Source organism: Gadus chalcogrammus, chromosome 6 (genome assembly GCF_026213295.1).
Source record: "Gadus chalcogrammus isolate NIFS_2021 chromosome 6, NIFS_Gcha_1.0, whole genome shotgun sequence".
In the NCBI taxonomy this organism is placed as follows: domain Eukaryota; kingdom Metazoa; phylum Chordata; class Actinopteri; order Gadiformes; family Gadidae; genus Gadus; species Gadus chalcogrammus.
This window is the reverse complement of record NC_079417.1, coordinates 14,162,685-14,176,495: the sequence shown is the minus strand read 5'-3', so window position 1 is coordinate 14,176,495 and position 13,811 is coordinate 14,162,685. Positions and strand designations below refer to the sequence as shown.

Genomic DNA, 13,811 nt, shown 5'->3' with positions numbered 1-13,811 from the left:
GGCCATAGTATAAAGAACGCTGTATAAAAACTTTTTACCATAATTACTGTTGGCATAGCTTATAACCTATTGTTCCTAAATGGACCCCATTTACGAACCATTACACACCATGTGAGCGTTCGGTGCTTGTGCTCATATGGAAGGCCTTCAGTCAAAACTACTCCTTTTTCTTCGTGCATTGATATAAATCAATGATAAATGCTTTCATGCCGACTCTTTTACGGTGTTGTATTTTATCACGCCATAAAATACCCAGATTCGGTGGTTCAAAATGCCAAACTCAAATGTCAAGACGACGTAGTATACTGTGTTTTAGACTGATTTTGAATTAAATTTTCATAAGTCAAATGAGCTCCTCCTCTTGATTCTAGCAGCCAATAAGTAAGAACATTCTTTACCCAATCAACGATATCCAAAGTCAGACCAAAACAGTCCTTTAATGATCTTTTGTTTGTGCTGTGCATCCACTTTACTACACTATGTTGATGCACTATATCGGCTATTTATTCCATGTTCAATTCAGTAATAAACGGTAGAGTAACCCTTATTGTATGTTGATACAGATACATGATACAGATACATGATAAATACTTTAATAATCCCTCTGGGATTATTAAAGTATTTATCTATCTATCTATCTATCTATCTATCTATCTATCTATCTATCTATTGAGAGCACTACCCAAGGTAAGTTCTCTTGAGACTAAGGTAGCGTATTGTTCTATGTTTCCGCATACTGCGGAAATGTCTGGTATGTTGTGTGGCTGAAGTACCAATAGGTAATATTAATTTACCTATTATAGCAGTACCAACGATTGTAAAATAAAGTTTTGTTCCCATGAACGCAGTCTTGTTCTACTGGACTACTAAATGACCTATACGTTACTATGTGGCTCCGCTAGGTGTCATCCAAATACTTTAAATCGAAAATCCACTTTCACTCCAGCAGTCATCTAATATGAATGTAATGCGGATTAAATGCATATTATGAGGGGTTGAACAGTGCTCTTGTGCAAGAAGACTCTTTCGGTGGTGGCTCATTCATCTCTTAAAATGGTGGCCCATTCGAGATGACGCTTTTGCAATTGGACTGAATAGGATATTTGAAAAGCAATTGCAAACCTCATTATAAGGTCCTGCTTTCATAGCTTGCGGTGAGACAAGAAATATGTAATTTCTATTAACATATTTAAACTTATTGATGCCATTATTATCAGCACAATCACGAAATGTGCAACATCCGTGAGCGATTCTTCAATGCACAGGAGGAATTTTGACCATTCATGACATGGGCTTCATCTGTGTTTCAATTAGACAACTACCAGAGTGATATGGAGTTTCTGTTTAAAGGAAAATTCAGGTATTTTGAATATTGAGCCCCCTTTCTGGTTTGTCTAGGATGAAATAGAGTGGTTAACACCGAAATGTTGATGGTTCTCCATCTCAACAGTAGGGCAAGTACCGAGCGAAAAGGCCAGCCCCCTATTCCGTTTCCAGTTCCGGTCCAGTTTCCTTTTCAATGGATTTACAAAATGCCAAATAAAACATGACAGAAACTGTACTTCACTATCATTATTGATTAGGAACATCAACAAACACCACTAACCCCTCGGTGAGTTTCGCATTTCTGAAAACAAACGTTTAGGTTAGGTTTGTGATACCCGTAGCCAGCCATTGTGAAGCAGGCTTGGGCAATTGAAAATACCGTAATTGTCATTTAATGTGAAGAAAATCTGGTAAAATAGACGTAGGCCTACAATAACAGACTTTAAGCAGCCAGCAGTGTTCAATTCAATGACTGAATTGAACATGGAGTAAACTGGTATTGCCTCCACATAGTGTAGATAATGCAAAGTGTGAACGATAGAAATGGACCGGTGGTGTCTTACTTATTTTATCTTACCTTATCGTTGATTGGATGAAGAATTACTGGCTATGAGAATCAAGAAGAGGAGCTAATTTGACTGTCTTGAAAACACGCCATTGAAGCCGTTGCTTAACGGGTTAAAAAGCTTTGTAAAAAAACAGTGTTTTGATCTGTGTATTTTACTAAGTAAAAAATAACAGTAAAACTCTGCAGTATAATGTGCCAACTACTACTGAACTTGGTTTCTGAGGGACTAGTGAGGATTTTTAGACCAGCCAACATTTAACTGGTTGTTTTTCTTCAAAAACGTCCACATTTGTCTATCTCATCACCACATTAACAACCCATAGCAACCTGCGGCCAAAATGTATTGACAGTCTACTGTACTCTATAGGCCCTTTCAGGCAATGAATACGAATTTCCAAATCGAGGACTAGAGCATACTCTGCTCCCATCCTTAACCTACAGGCACTCACACAGTGGATTAGCATAGGGCTTGTCTTGGCCGTATTCTACTTAATCTAAGCATGGTGGAGCATACATCACAGCATCAGAAAGCTAACGCATGCATCCATGTGTAGGCTGCTAATGTGTTCCTCTTTCCTTTCTTCCCCAGTGCTTCGCAAACTGACAGTGCATGGATTCCAGACGCCGCAGCAAAATATGGAAGTGATGGTGAGTTAGAATGTCCTTTATAGCAGAATGGAGTGCATCCTTTGGTTTATCATTTGCCAATTTGATAAATGTATTCGGCCACTTTTGATTATGAAGGGTGGCATTGATTTTGAAAATGCCACCATTCATAATGTGGTTTGTACTTGGTGATGGTTGCAATTTGAAGTGCATTAAACCACGTCCTGGCTATTAAAGTTACGACTTTCCTCTCAGTTCTACGGCCAGCCATCTAAATTTGGATGGTTACAATAAAAGGCACTCTTAATTCAAGTAAACACATGCTCAAGCACAAACTCTTTCATTCTCTTAACAGCTCCCACTTAAAGAAATCCTTTGCAGAAAAGGCCCCAGCGCTTTGAACACTAGTTGCGTATTCTCACCCAGGCCACCAGTCCTATCAGCCTAGTGACTGGCTTGTTAAATAAATGCCGCTGGCTGCTATTGTTTCCTGCGTTGAAGTGTCTCAAAGGACAATACCGGTCTGCGTGATCAAACCATTGTGATGGTCTCCCATCTAAACGCTCAGAGGCAGAATCGGCACATTCAAGGTTTATCACTTTGTATTGGAAATGTTTGAATAAAGCCAGGAGAGATGGTTTTGTCGTTTTGATCACCCTGAACGGTATTTTGATTTTTGGAGTGTTTACTCGTTTCCAGCACCATTTTGGATAAATGCAACAAAGTGCAGGCCAGTGTTCTCAGAGCATTGGGTCAGTAGACCGTACTCTTCCAAAACAGCCATGTGGTGGGGAATATAACTTTTGAATGGTCCCCATCTCTTTACTGTGGTGTTTAAAGGAGACATATTATGGTGTTTTCCAAACAAGTAAACATTGTATTTGAGTTCCAGAAAACATGTTTTTGTTGCCGTTTGCTGGAAATAGCTTTTAGGAAAAAAAAAATCTTGCCTACCGCTATTCCTCTCTGTTTCAGTCCCTTCAGAATGCACTGTTTCTGGTGTCTGTAGCTTTAATGCAAATGAGCTGCTGCCCATTGACCAGTGAGCTGTCAGACTGAACCACACCATGGAGGAGAAGGGATGGTTGCCGTTTGCGGACTCCTGGAGCTCTATATCTATATAATATAATAATATTATATATGGGTATTTATATAAAATTATATCTAATATCAAGGCCAAAAGCTATGTGTGCCTCGGATGATATTATGAATCATAGTGTCTGACGTCTCTGGCACTTCCACAACAAGTAAAGACTCGTAGTGGGGGATATCTCGGCCATGGTTGAGAAGAATTGGGGGAAAGGAAGTTTGGCCTTGACTCTGAAGTCCATGAACCCCGACATGGAGGAGAAAGGGATTGTACTCCGAGAGATGAGCTGTCGGACTGCCGCCGAGCTCCCCGCGCCGGAGCTTTCTAACTGCCACCGAAGCTTGTGCGGCACCGCCGGAGCTGCCGGACTCTGGCCGCCGCTTGGGCGGTAGCTCCGGCGGTGTACTCCGGGAGCTGAACTGCCGCCAAAGCTTCCCGGCTGCTCCGGCGGGTGTCCTCCGGGAGCTGAAAAGTCTGGCAGCTCAGCTCCGGGAGTACAATCCTTTCTCCTCCATGTCTCCTCCGCCGGACTGCCGCCGAAGTTTCGGCGGCAGTCCGGCAGCTCCGGCGGGGGGAGCTCGGCGGCAGTCCGGCAGAGGAAATGGATTGTACTCCCGGAGCTGAGCTGCCGCCGAGTTCCCCCTGCCGGAGCTGCTCGTCCTCTGGTCCACAAAATCGTAGCTATGCTCTGATTGGAGGGGAGTGGGGAAGTGGGAAGTAATATTCAACTGTGCCCCCTTCCTACGTAGGAGGGGGCGCCGAAACTGATTCGCTCGTTTGGTAACTGTAGGCGGGATACTTTCAGAAATGCATATCTCACCCAAAAGATCATGTACAGACTATTTTCAAAGTTTGTATGCGTGTGGGAGCACCAGAAACCCAAAACAACACCCCAAGGAAAAGTGTTGTTTTCATAATATGTCCCCTTTAATGATCTGATTCAACCAGAATCTATGATATGATCATATGGGAGCAATTCTTGGAAGGCACTGCTCCTCTGTAAATCGGCTGCCCTTGACATCGACCTTTGTTCAAATTAGGTTTGCCGTCTTATGATCACGTTTCACCCTTGCATTTCAACGGTACTGGTATGTGTGTGCGTTGGATTTTCCTTCCCCGCCAATTTCCTTGTCATATGCGTAGAAGGGAGGTGTTGAAGGGATTTTAACGATTGATAGAATGCTGTTAACCACACTGTATTCTGCTGCTAATGAGACCCCTCTTTGTCGCCAGCAACATAATGTTGTTGGAATTCAACACATTAAAAATACATTATCTGTGAGCCATAGCTGCCTATTTTTAGCAATTAGTCCAAGTGAACATTTCAGTCGTTAGTATAAACTCATACACTTACGTTTTTCTTTCACAAGCTTGAATCAACATATTATGTCAAATATTAGTGTTTTTCACTTATTTTCACTAAAATGACCCCTCAAAAAACTTGAATATGTTGTACCGTCATTTATGTGCTAGCATGCAAACCCCACTCACCCATTCAAGACACAATGCATCCACAACAATCATTCAATTCAAACCCTTGTCTCACACTCGCATGCTCACGAGTGTCTGTAGTCTGTAATCAATTAGCATTGTTCGTCGACATCTGCTATTAACTTTCATGACCCGGAACAAATGACTCATCAAGATGATAGACATTACGTAATGTTCAGGGAAAGATCTTTAATTCTAACAAGGATGATGGCGTGTTAATAAAGGGGCTGTGCTGATTGATTTAGGGGTCATGAAAACCTGCTGATGATTTCAATTATCAATGTTAATGTTTAGTCAATAGAGAAACGTCCTCTGGGGGAAACTCCCACTTTCTCATACCAAGTTAATGCACACATGAAAAGAGATCACCATTTCTTAGCTTTAATCTTGCATTATTGAACAGCATGTCCCATCTCTTATCCAATGCTTATTTATTTGTGATAATATAGGCATTTTTTATTTACAAATATTTGAGAGGGTTGGTACTTGCCAAAGTCCTTGCCGAATTAGTTTTTAACTTATCACAAACTATCAAATTAAGGAAAACCCTAAAAGACTATATCTAAAGAACTTTATAGCTAACCCAATTTAAATGTATTTTTTTTATAATTCATTTAATGTATTGTAAGGTATTGTGAACGTTTACATTTCTTTGCCCCTGCAGCACCAACAGCACTTTCAGAATGTATTCCTGTAGTAAATTCATTTTGGATTATATGCTTCGATTGTTCTTGACTTGAGTGTCTGGACAAAGATATTCAAGATTGTCTCTGGTTCCTCCCTAAATTCAGTGTTGTTGTAAATTATAATATTTGTTCAACTTTGAAGACGGCATCAGAATGATGTAAACTTAAATACTTTTTTATAGTCACTACACATTCACTTAAAATAATTTACTCTTATTTCAATGAGTAGCTGTAGAATTCATGTTCTAAATTTGGCTGCGTTAGAGGTTGCCTATTCAGATAGATTAACTCACCATCTTTCCCAGTCTTCAGTTGTTAATAAAACCGGGCTTCATCCTCTTGTCTCTGTTAACTTTGTAGAAGAAAATAATAATTTTGGTTTTGTGTTCTAAAGTTGTTTAGAATGCGCACACACACACACACACACACACACACACACACACACACACACACACACACACACACACACACACACACACACACACACACACACACACACACACACACACACACACACACACACACACACACACACACACAGACACACAGAGAGAGAGAGGGAGAGAGTTATATTTTGTTTGGTAAACTTGTCAATGAACTGGAGAAAGAAAGCCGCTTTGTTCGCTACCAATTGTAAAAATGCATTTGAAAAATGAATCTTGTCAGTGACCATGATGAAGGGATGCACCAGGGTGTGTGGTGCTGAATAATTCATTTTTAGCAGTGAGACACACACAAAGGCATACAGACACACTCTGTGTGGCCTATTCATTTTGAGTGGACTGGATTTTTTTTTTTTTATCATGCCATGAAAATCCTCTTGGATATATTTTGTTAGTGCTTAATTCTAAACCAGTACATTTACTGAGTGACTTTGTTAAGTCAAAGTGTTTTATCATCAGGTTATCAATACACATGATAATCCTCTGCATATAATGTTTTATGGCAAGGAACTATAAAATAGAAATGTAATACAGAGCATAATTATATGCAACTGGTGTATAGCCATTACTAGTCGGGAATAGGTTATACTACTGTTGTTCAACCAAATGTGTCATTTGGTTGGTTATGAAGCTGACCATTGAGCAAGTTGGTTTAGTGATACTAGTCCCTGCTCTCATTGCATTGCCTTGCTTGCTCTTTATCGTACCCAAAATGCTGGATCTGTCTCAACCAGCTTCTGACATGCCTGTAGGGATTCTTTCATGCCTGACCTTCCATTTGTCTGGGTTTTTCTTGACGTCTCACTCAATCGCTCACGCGCATTGAAGATGCTGCTAACCTTTTATTTTTCCTTCCTCACCGCTTTTTCGTTCTTTCTGTACTTCAAGCGGCAGCTTGACGTACAGAATTCTCAGTCGCTTCCAGCGACTGAGAATTTAATCACAACTGGCCTAATGATTATCTGTCCCCATTTTGTTGAGCTACAGATAATTAGAGATGGCCTTGAAATGGCAGCCTGATGATTCGAAACTGTACACACACACACACACACACACACACACACACACACACACACACACACACACACACACACACACACACACACACACACACACACACACACACACACACACAGGTGTCACAAATGGAAATTGGGCTGTGCTTTAGGAGCCGGTGTACACTACACCGGTCATAAAGACCATTCTCACCTCTATGAAAGTCAGTAGGGCGACATGCATCGCTTATAGCGTGCCATTTGTACATTTCTGTAATTATTACAGAAATTATTATTCCTTAAATTTGTCCTTCCAACTTTTTGGGATGTTTACCATCGTACATTTAGTGTCCTACATTTGGTTGTTTGTGTTGATGTTTGTCTTTATAGAAGCATTGACCTATCTTGTATGTCTCCAGTACATGCTCTCTGATGTACCCGTACACCCCCTCTCCATGCTCCTCTTCATCATGTTCCCCCGTCACTCCTCGCCGTAACTCGCCGTTCTGTAGTTGCTGTCTGGCCGTGGAGCCGGCTGGCTGTGTGTGTGATGAATGGCCCTGCGGCTGACCTCGCAGCTGAGCACTAACTCAAGGGCTAAACAAACCCCACGTCCGTCCATCATCTACTGCCCAGCGCTCGTCCACAGCCAGGGCCTAGTGCCGCCGAGGATTGACACTCAGCAACAGATCCTTTGTTAATGCGTGTGATTTACGGTGTGCTGAATGTGTGCCCACACAAATGCTTGGACACAATCTGTGATTTTTAATGTTCGTGTCCTGTCTGAACTCCCTGCTGTTAGACTTGACTTGGACTCCCTGCTGTGAGACTTGACTTGGACTCCTTGGCTGTGAGACTTCATTTGGACTCACTGCTGCGTGACTTGACTTGGACTCACTATTTTGAGACTTCATTTGGACTCACTATTTTGAGACTTCATTTGGACTCCCTGCTGTGACACTAGACTTGGACTCCCTGCTATGAGACTTCATTTGGACTCCCTGGCTGTGAGATTTTACTTGGACTCCCTGCTGTGAGACTTAATTAGACTCCCTGATGTAAGACTTGGATTACCCCATTATATTATATAGATATAGAAAACAATGCAAATTTGAATTATATCCCAGTTTTGCGCATTTTTCCGGCACTGCCTGACTGGGCGTGGATAAGGCGGATGTTGAGATAAGCAAAGCTAATGTTGGCCTAGTGGTGACTAAATAAATAATGAAAACATAAGTGACACCAAACCATTCTAAATAAGTGGTGTACATTTTTTTCTAAAGGCGACATTGTAACCGCCCTTGTGAATTACTCCGCTGTCAATAGGCCTAGGCTCAAACTGATACGGGGCATGGAAAGCAAAACATCTTCTTTTCATTACTTTCCCCACATTAAGGCTATTTTGTTGACTGGTTACCTAACCAAATGTATAAAATAAAATGAGGGAGTTTGTTTTCTTCATGTGTACATGTTTATGACCTCGGATAACCCCGGCAGACTGAATGCAAGCATTCAGAGCAGCATACTTTGTGTTTTAAATTAAGCATTTTTGGATGCATATATATTCTATATATTTTTTATATAGAATATTGAGACATGACTTGGACTCAGGCACCCAAACACATGCATACAGCTTTGGATTGATTGGCTGATCTGCAAATAACAACATCATGAAAACCCAATCTCCTGCTCTTACACTCACTCTTTCTGCCTCTTGTCTTTCTCTTATCTCTCTCCTCTCTTTCTTTTCCAGGGCTTCCTGAATGCCGTCTTTGAGAGGCTAAAACAGTTCCTGGAATGCTGTGAGTATAATGTTATCAACTCAACTCGAGCCAATACATCCTAACATTTTGTCAACGACTCATAATGCTTTGTTTGGATTGGGCGGGCGGGGGTTGGGGGGATTGTATCAGACAATCGCAACAATAACAACGGCAGACTGTAGCTAAACACAACTTGGGTATCAGCGACCGCCGTCCCCTCAATATGTCCACAGCTGATTACAGTGGAGACAGGGTCAAGGTCTTGGTGGTGTTTATGGGCTGGCAGAAAGTGAAACTCGGAAAGCTGCTCCCAGGCATGAAATGGGTGGGGACCTAAGCCTCTGTGCTAGCCTGCTAAAGTCAAGAAAATAAGCTGGCACTCTCAAGTCTGGCTTCAGTTGTCCAGCACAGTTCCTGGCTGGTCCCCAGAGCTGGGCTATTCTTCCAACAGAGGTCACCTCTGTCTGTCTGTCTGTCAGAACATCCAAAAGATTACCCTCCGGAAATCTTTGAAGCCAATTGGTCTCGGAAATCCATTTTGTCCCGCTTCAAATTCGTGATCAGTGGTATAAGGCACCCGAATGAGGTAATGATGACAGCAGAAAGTTACCAATAATGGAGAACTGTAATTGTTGGCGTCAGGTCGGTTGGTTGATTTTATAGGGGGGGTCGTAAAGTCAAGCAAACCACCTGGGGTGTCTGAAGCTTTCTTCATTCTGCTCAACCTTTTCTTTATTAGTCCATTATTACTGATTCGATTTTATTTTTAATGGTCCATCCCTAAGGAGAGTCGACAGATTTGGTCCGCAGGGTCCCTGAGTCTGAAAAAACACCAAAGAGATGGCATTAATGGCCTGCACTACCATGTGTGTTAGCGGCTTGAATCTCTATTCAATGTCGCATTACTCTTAGCAGTTCTCAGCTCTGTCACACAGCCTCGCGCCCTACGGCGGCAACCGTACAGCGATGGGCCCTAGACCTTGCTGTTATCACTGTGTATTCATCGATCAGCGGGCCTTTTGGGAGACATTTCCTATGGCCAGAGAGTGCCTTCATTCTCTGAAAGCAGCACGGTGTTTGCTGTTGTTGAGTGACTATATTGATTTCTGTCATTTTGTACAAGCTGCTTGGCTATACATGATAAGACATTGAATGCTCTTGCTGCTGCAGGGTCTCTCCTCTTAGTTTTTTTTCAAGTGCTTGAGGTCAGATTCAACCGTTTATTCCCATGGCAGCTTGGTACAAATTGGCAAACAAGTGCAGTTGTTCTGCAGTTGAGTGAGGAGAAAAAAACGTAGTAAAAGCCAGGCGTAGAAAATATCTAATTAGTGCCTTTCCTGGCCTGTGAAACCATTTGTTGTTGTTGTACAATACCTGTACTGCCCTCCCTTTTTAGTTTGTGCTTCAACAGTTGATTTGATTTCTCTCTGGCACGCTGCAGTTCTCTCTGGTATTTGCAGTTTTTTCAAAGAAAGCCTTGAATGAGAGAATAGATTCAAGAAAGAAAAATACAAGTCACGAAATACAATATGTATGATAACACTAATGCAACAAATGCAGCCTACTATGGATGTATGTGCTTGGTTGGTTGAGTTCCTTTCTGTTTATTGTTTGATAAGACACCTGTGAGTAAGAAGTTCAAGTTTAAATGATTAGAAAAGCTCAAAGAGCATCACAATTTCCGCTTCAATATTCTATACTCTAAGTTTTCTATGGTGACAAGGATTGACGAGGAGGAACCCAATACTTGGTGACGGGTGACATCAGTGTCTGGATGTTGAGGGGTCCCTTGGTATCTGAGTGATGGACCAGAAGCATTGAGGGACTGCAGGTGTCACAGAGTGCAAAAAGTTTACATTTGTAGCGTGACCCAAAGAAGACGTTTTAACGGAGCAAGCACACAGTAGCGAGAATGTATTTTTGCATTTTGCTTGCTTAGTGTTAGACCCACTTGTCTGCTCGATGAGAAATGTCCCAGACATTATTTAGCATCCGAGCCTACTCAGGGCTCCATGTCCAGCTCAGCTTCATGAAAATGGTGTCGCGTTTTTTTTTATGCAACAGCTTTTCTGTTGTGCCTTTCTGTTGCAGGTCGCCGAGTTGGAAAAGACGGCACATGCAGAGAGAAGCTGGAGAAAACAATTATACTTTATACTAAAGTGGTAAGTATGATTCCAAAGAATCATACTGTATGCACAGCTAATTACATAACACACTAATGGATTCATAATTATTTTATTCAGATAATCTTAGTGGTGAATGGCTATGATGCCAATTAGTCCTAGTTAAAGTGCATAATAATTGGTTGTCATTTGGTAACATTTCACAGGCTGTGATATTTTGGTACATTGGTGTATAACACAACATCATGACTAGAGCGATCGCATGATGAACCAAAATAAATCATGGTAATAGTCATAATAGAAGACATTATTCAGTACCTTTTCTGTGAGCCTGAGGCATCCTGTTGCTCTATCCCGGCTCTCACCGACTCTGTTCCTCATGTCGTTCTGCAGTTGCTCGACTTCCTGGACTACCACCCGGTTGCATTTATCTCGCTGATCCAGCAGTCCCTGGAGTTTGCGGTCAGCTACCTGTTCACGCACGTCGGAGAGGGGGTCACCTTCGAGCGGTTCACCGTGCAGTGCATGAACCTCATCAAGATGATCCTCCAGAACCACACGTATAAACCTGCCAAGAACATCGAAGGTGAGGAGAGATGCACAGGGGTGCAAAGATCAGATGGGGGAGTTGTTTGCTGACCTCTGCCCCGGTCAGACAGAGCAAAAAAATGCTGTCTGATGGGGCCCTAAGTGATGTTTGCAGCGCTAAAGATAAGGCCTCAATGGTGTATTCCCTATTGGAGAACTACATATTTTTTGCTTCACCTAATAGTCTTTTGTGCAATCAGCATTTTATAGTAGACTTTTCAAAAGCAAAACCTGCATGTATTCTTTATTTTTCTACAAGAACAGTGTGTTAGCTTATGAAAATGTACTTGCATAATTCTTGATTGTGATGGAAGGAAACAATAAATTGTTATGTAAATCAGTATGAAAACGGTGAGGACTGCATTCACTCCTCCATGATTTTGTATGCAACAGTGCAGACAGGCCTGTATTACCATCAGAGCCACATCAGCAAACAACCACTTTTGTTTTCGAGGGGCCTCCCTTCCAGTGATTCATTCACACTTCACTGGGGAGCTTGGCAAGTGTTGTTCTCACAGGGAGCAGCCCGTTAGGCAGCCCACAGATGGGGCTCTCGTTGGGTTATGGGCAGATTTAGCTTGGACCCAAGCTAAATCTTTTTTGAAGTTTATCCTGAAACTTATTGTCACTCTCAAAACTGTTATTTTAAGAGTGGGTGTACAAGGTTACCCCGAAAGTTACGTCTATATTGAAGAGTGCAGCACAGCTGTGTTACTGATTTAGCAGTGCCCAGCTGCCAGTCCGGTTGACTGACACAAGATGTGTATGTGTGTCTGTCTGTTCGTTCTTGGCCTACAGCCTCTATTGATAATGTTTCAACTTGGTCTGGCTGCAAAACTCAGAAATCAGGCATTCAGTTGACATTTATGTTGAGCTTTGGAGCAAGTGTATACTTGATACAGGTTAGAATCAAAATATATTTTAATCCCGAAGTAAATCCATGAAATTATCTATTTCTGTTTTATTTTCTATGTTTTTGGGTCATTGCTTTAATTTAGGGCTGCTAGCAATTATTTTGTATGCTTAATTAATCAAAAAATATACATATTTTAATTATTTGATTAATCATTTAATGTATAAAATGTCATAAATAATAACAAATTTCATCCAAAGTTTCCAGAGCCCAAAGTTAAATAGGCTAGCTTTATCTGACAAGCAGCCAAGTTAAAACTAAACCTTCTTTGCTAATGATCCATAACCCAAGTATTTTAATTGAAATGCAACATTAAGCAGCAAATGTTCGTTATTTGTGTCTGATATGATTTTGTTAATTGACTACTGGTTATAGCTTGATCGATTTATGGTTGCGGTCCTATTGTCATGCTTCACAAAGTTGAGATTTCCTTAAAATGCTCAATAAAAAAAGAATACTCAAATACTCAATAGGGCAGTAGATATGTATATATTTTAATGATGAAATAAAAATGCATAATTTCGCAAAGTATCAAAAAGATGACATCTGAGAAAATAATTGGCAGTCTAAGAATATAAAGGTCAAGAGATGGGCTAATCTCATGTCGTCCTTTTTTCCGGCCCACAGACAGCAAGCCTGAGAGTCTGGAGGCTCACAACATCAAGACGGCCTTCTTCACACACCCCACGCTGACGGAGATCGGACGTCGGCTCGTCTCACACTACTTCCTCCTCACCGAGGAAGAGCTGGCCTTGTGGGAGGAGGACCCCGAGGGCTTCGGTAGGCTCCTTCAGATACTGCACAGTGAGACCTGTTGTTCACATTGAACAACAGGCACAAAGCTAAAAGCTGTGTGCACCGCTGGATGATATTAGGAACCCATAGTAGGGCTGCTTGATATTTTGGTCAATATTGAAGTCACGATTATTCAAACGATTATTTTTGAGTTTGAAAACATATACAGCATGTCTCTCCGAAAAAACCCTTTGTAACGGAGAACTTGGAAATTTCGCAATAAAAGAAAACAAAATTGAAAAGAAAATGTTCTAATCTAAAATAATGTACCGGTACAGATAATAATGTACGGATATGATTACAGCTGTTCTGCACTTTCTATTAAAACAACACAAAAAATCGAACTCGATTCTATTCGTTGTGTGATCGTTTGGCTAAAATCACGATCAAAATCGCCCAGCCCTAACCAACCCATAGACGACGT

At 41.4% G+C, this 13,811-nt stretch overlaps 1 protein-coding gene across 1 annotated transcript in view; it reads left to right on the top strand.

Moving 5' to 3' along the window:
- The window catches only part of ipo11 (importin 11), a 119,511-nt gene that overhangs the window by 21,653 nt on the left and 84,047 nt on the right, over positions 1–13,811 (top strand). The window contains exons 7-11 of the mRNA XM_056592110.1: positions 2,484–2,542; positions 8,959–9,007; positions 11,060–11,130; positions 11,485–11,677; positions 13,220–13,372. Coding sequence (XP_056448085.1) covers positions 2,484–2,542; positions 8,959–9,007; positions 11,060–11,130; positions 11,485–11,677; positions 13,220–13,372 — 525 coding nt within the window. The remainder of the gene's footprint in view (positions 1–2,483; positions 2,543–8,958; positions 9,008–11,059; positions 11,131–11,484; positions 11,678–13,219; positions 13,373–13,811) is intronic.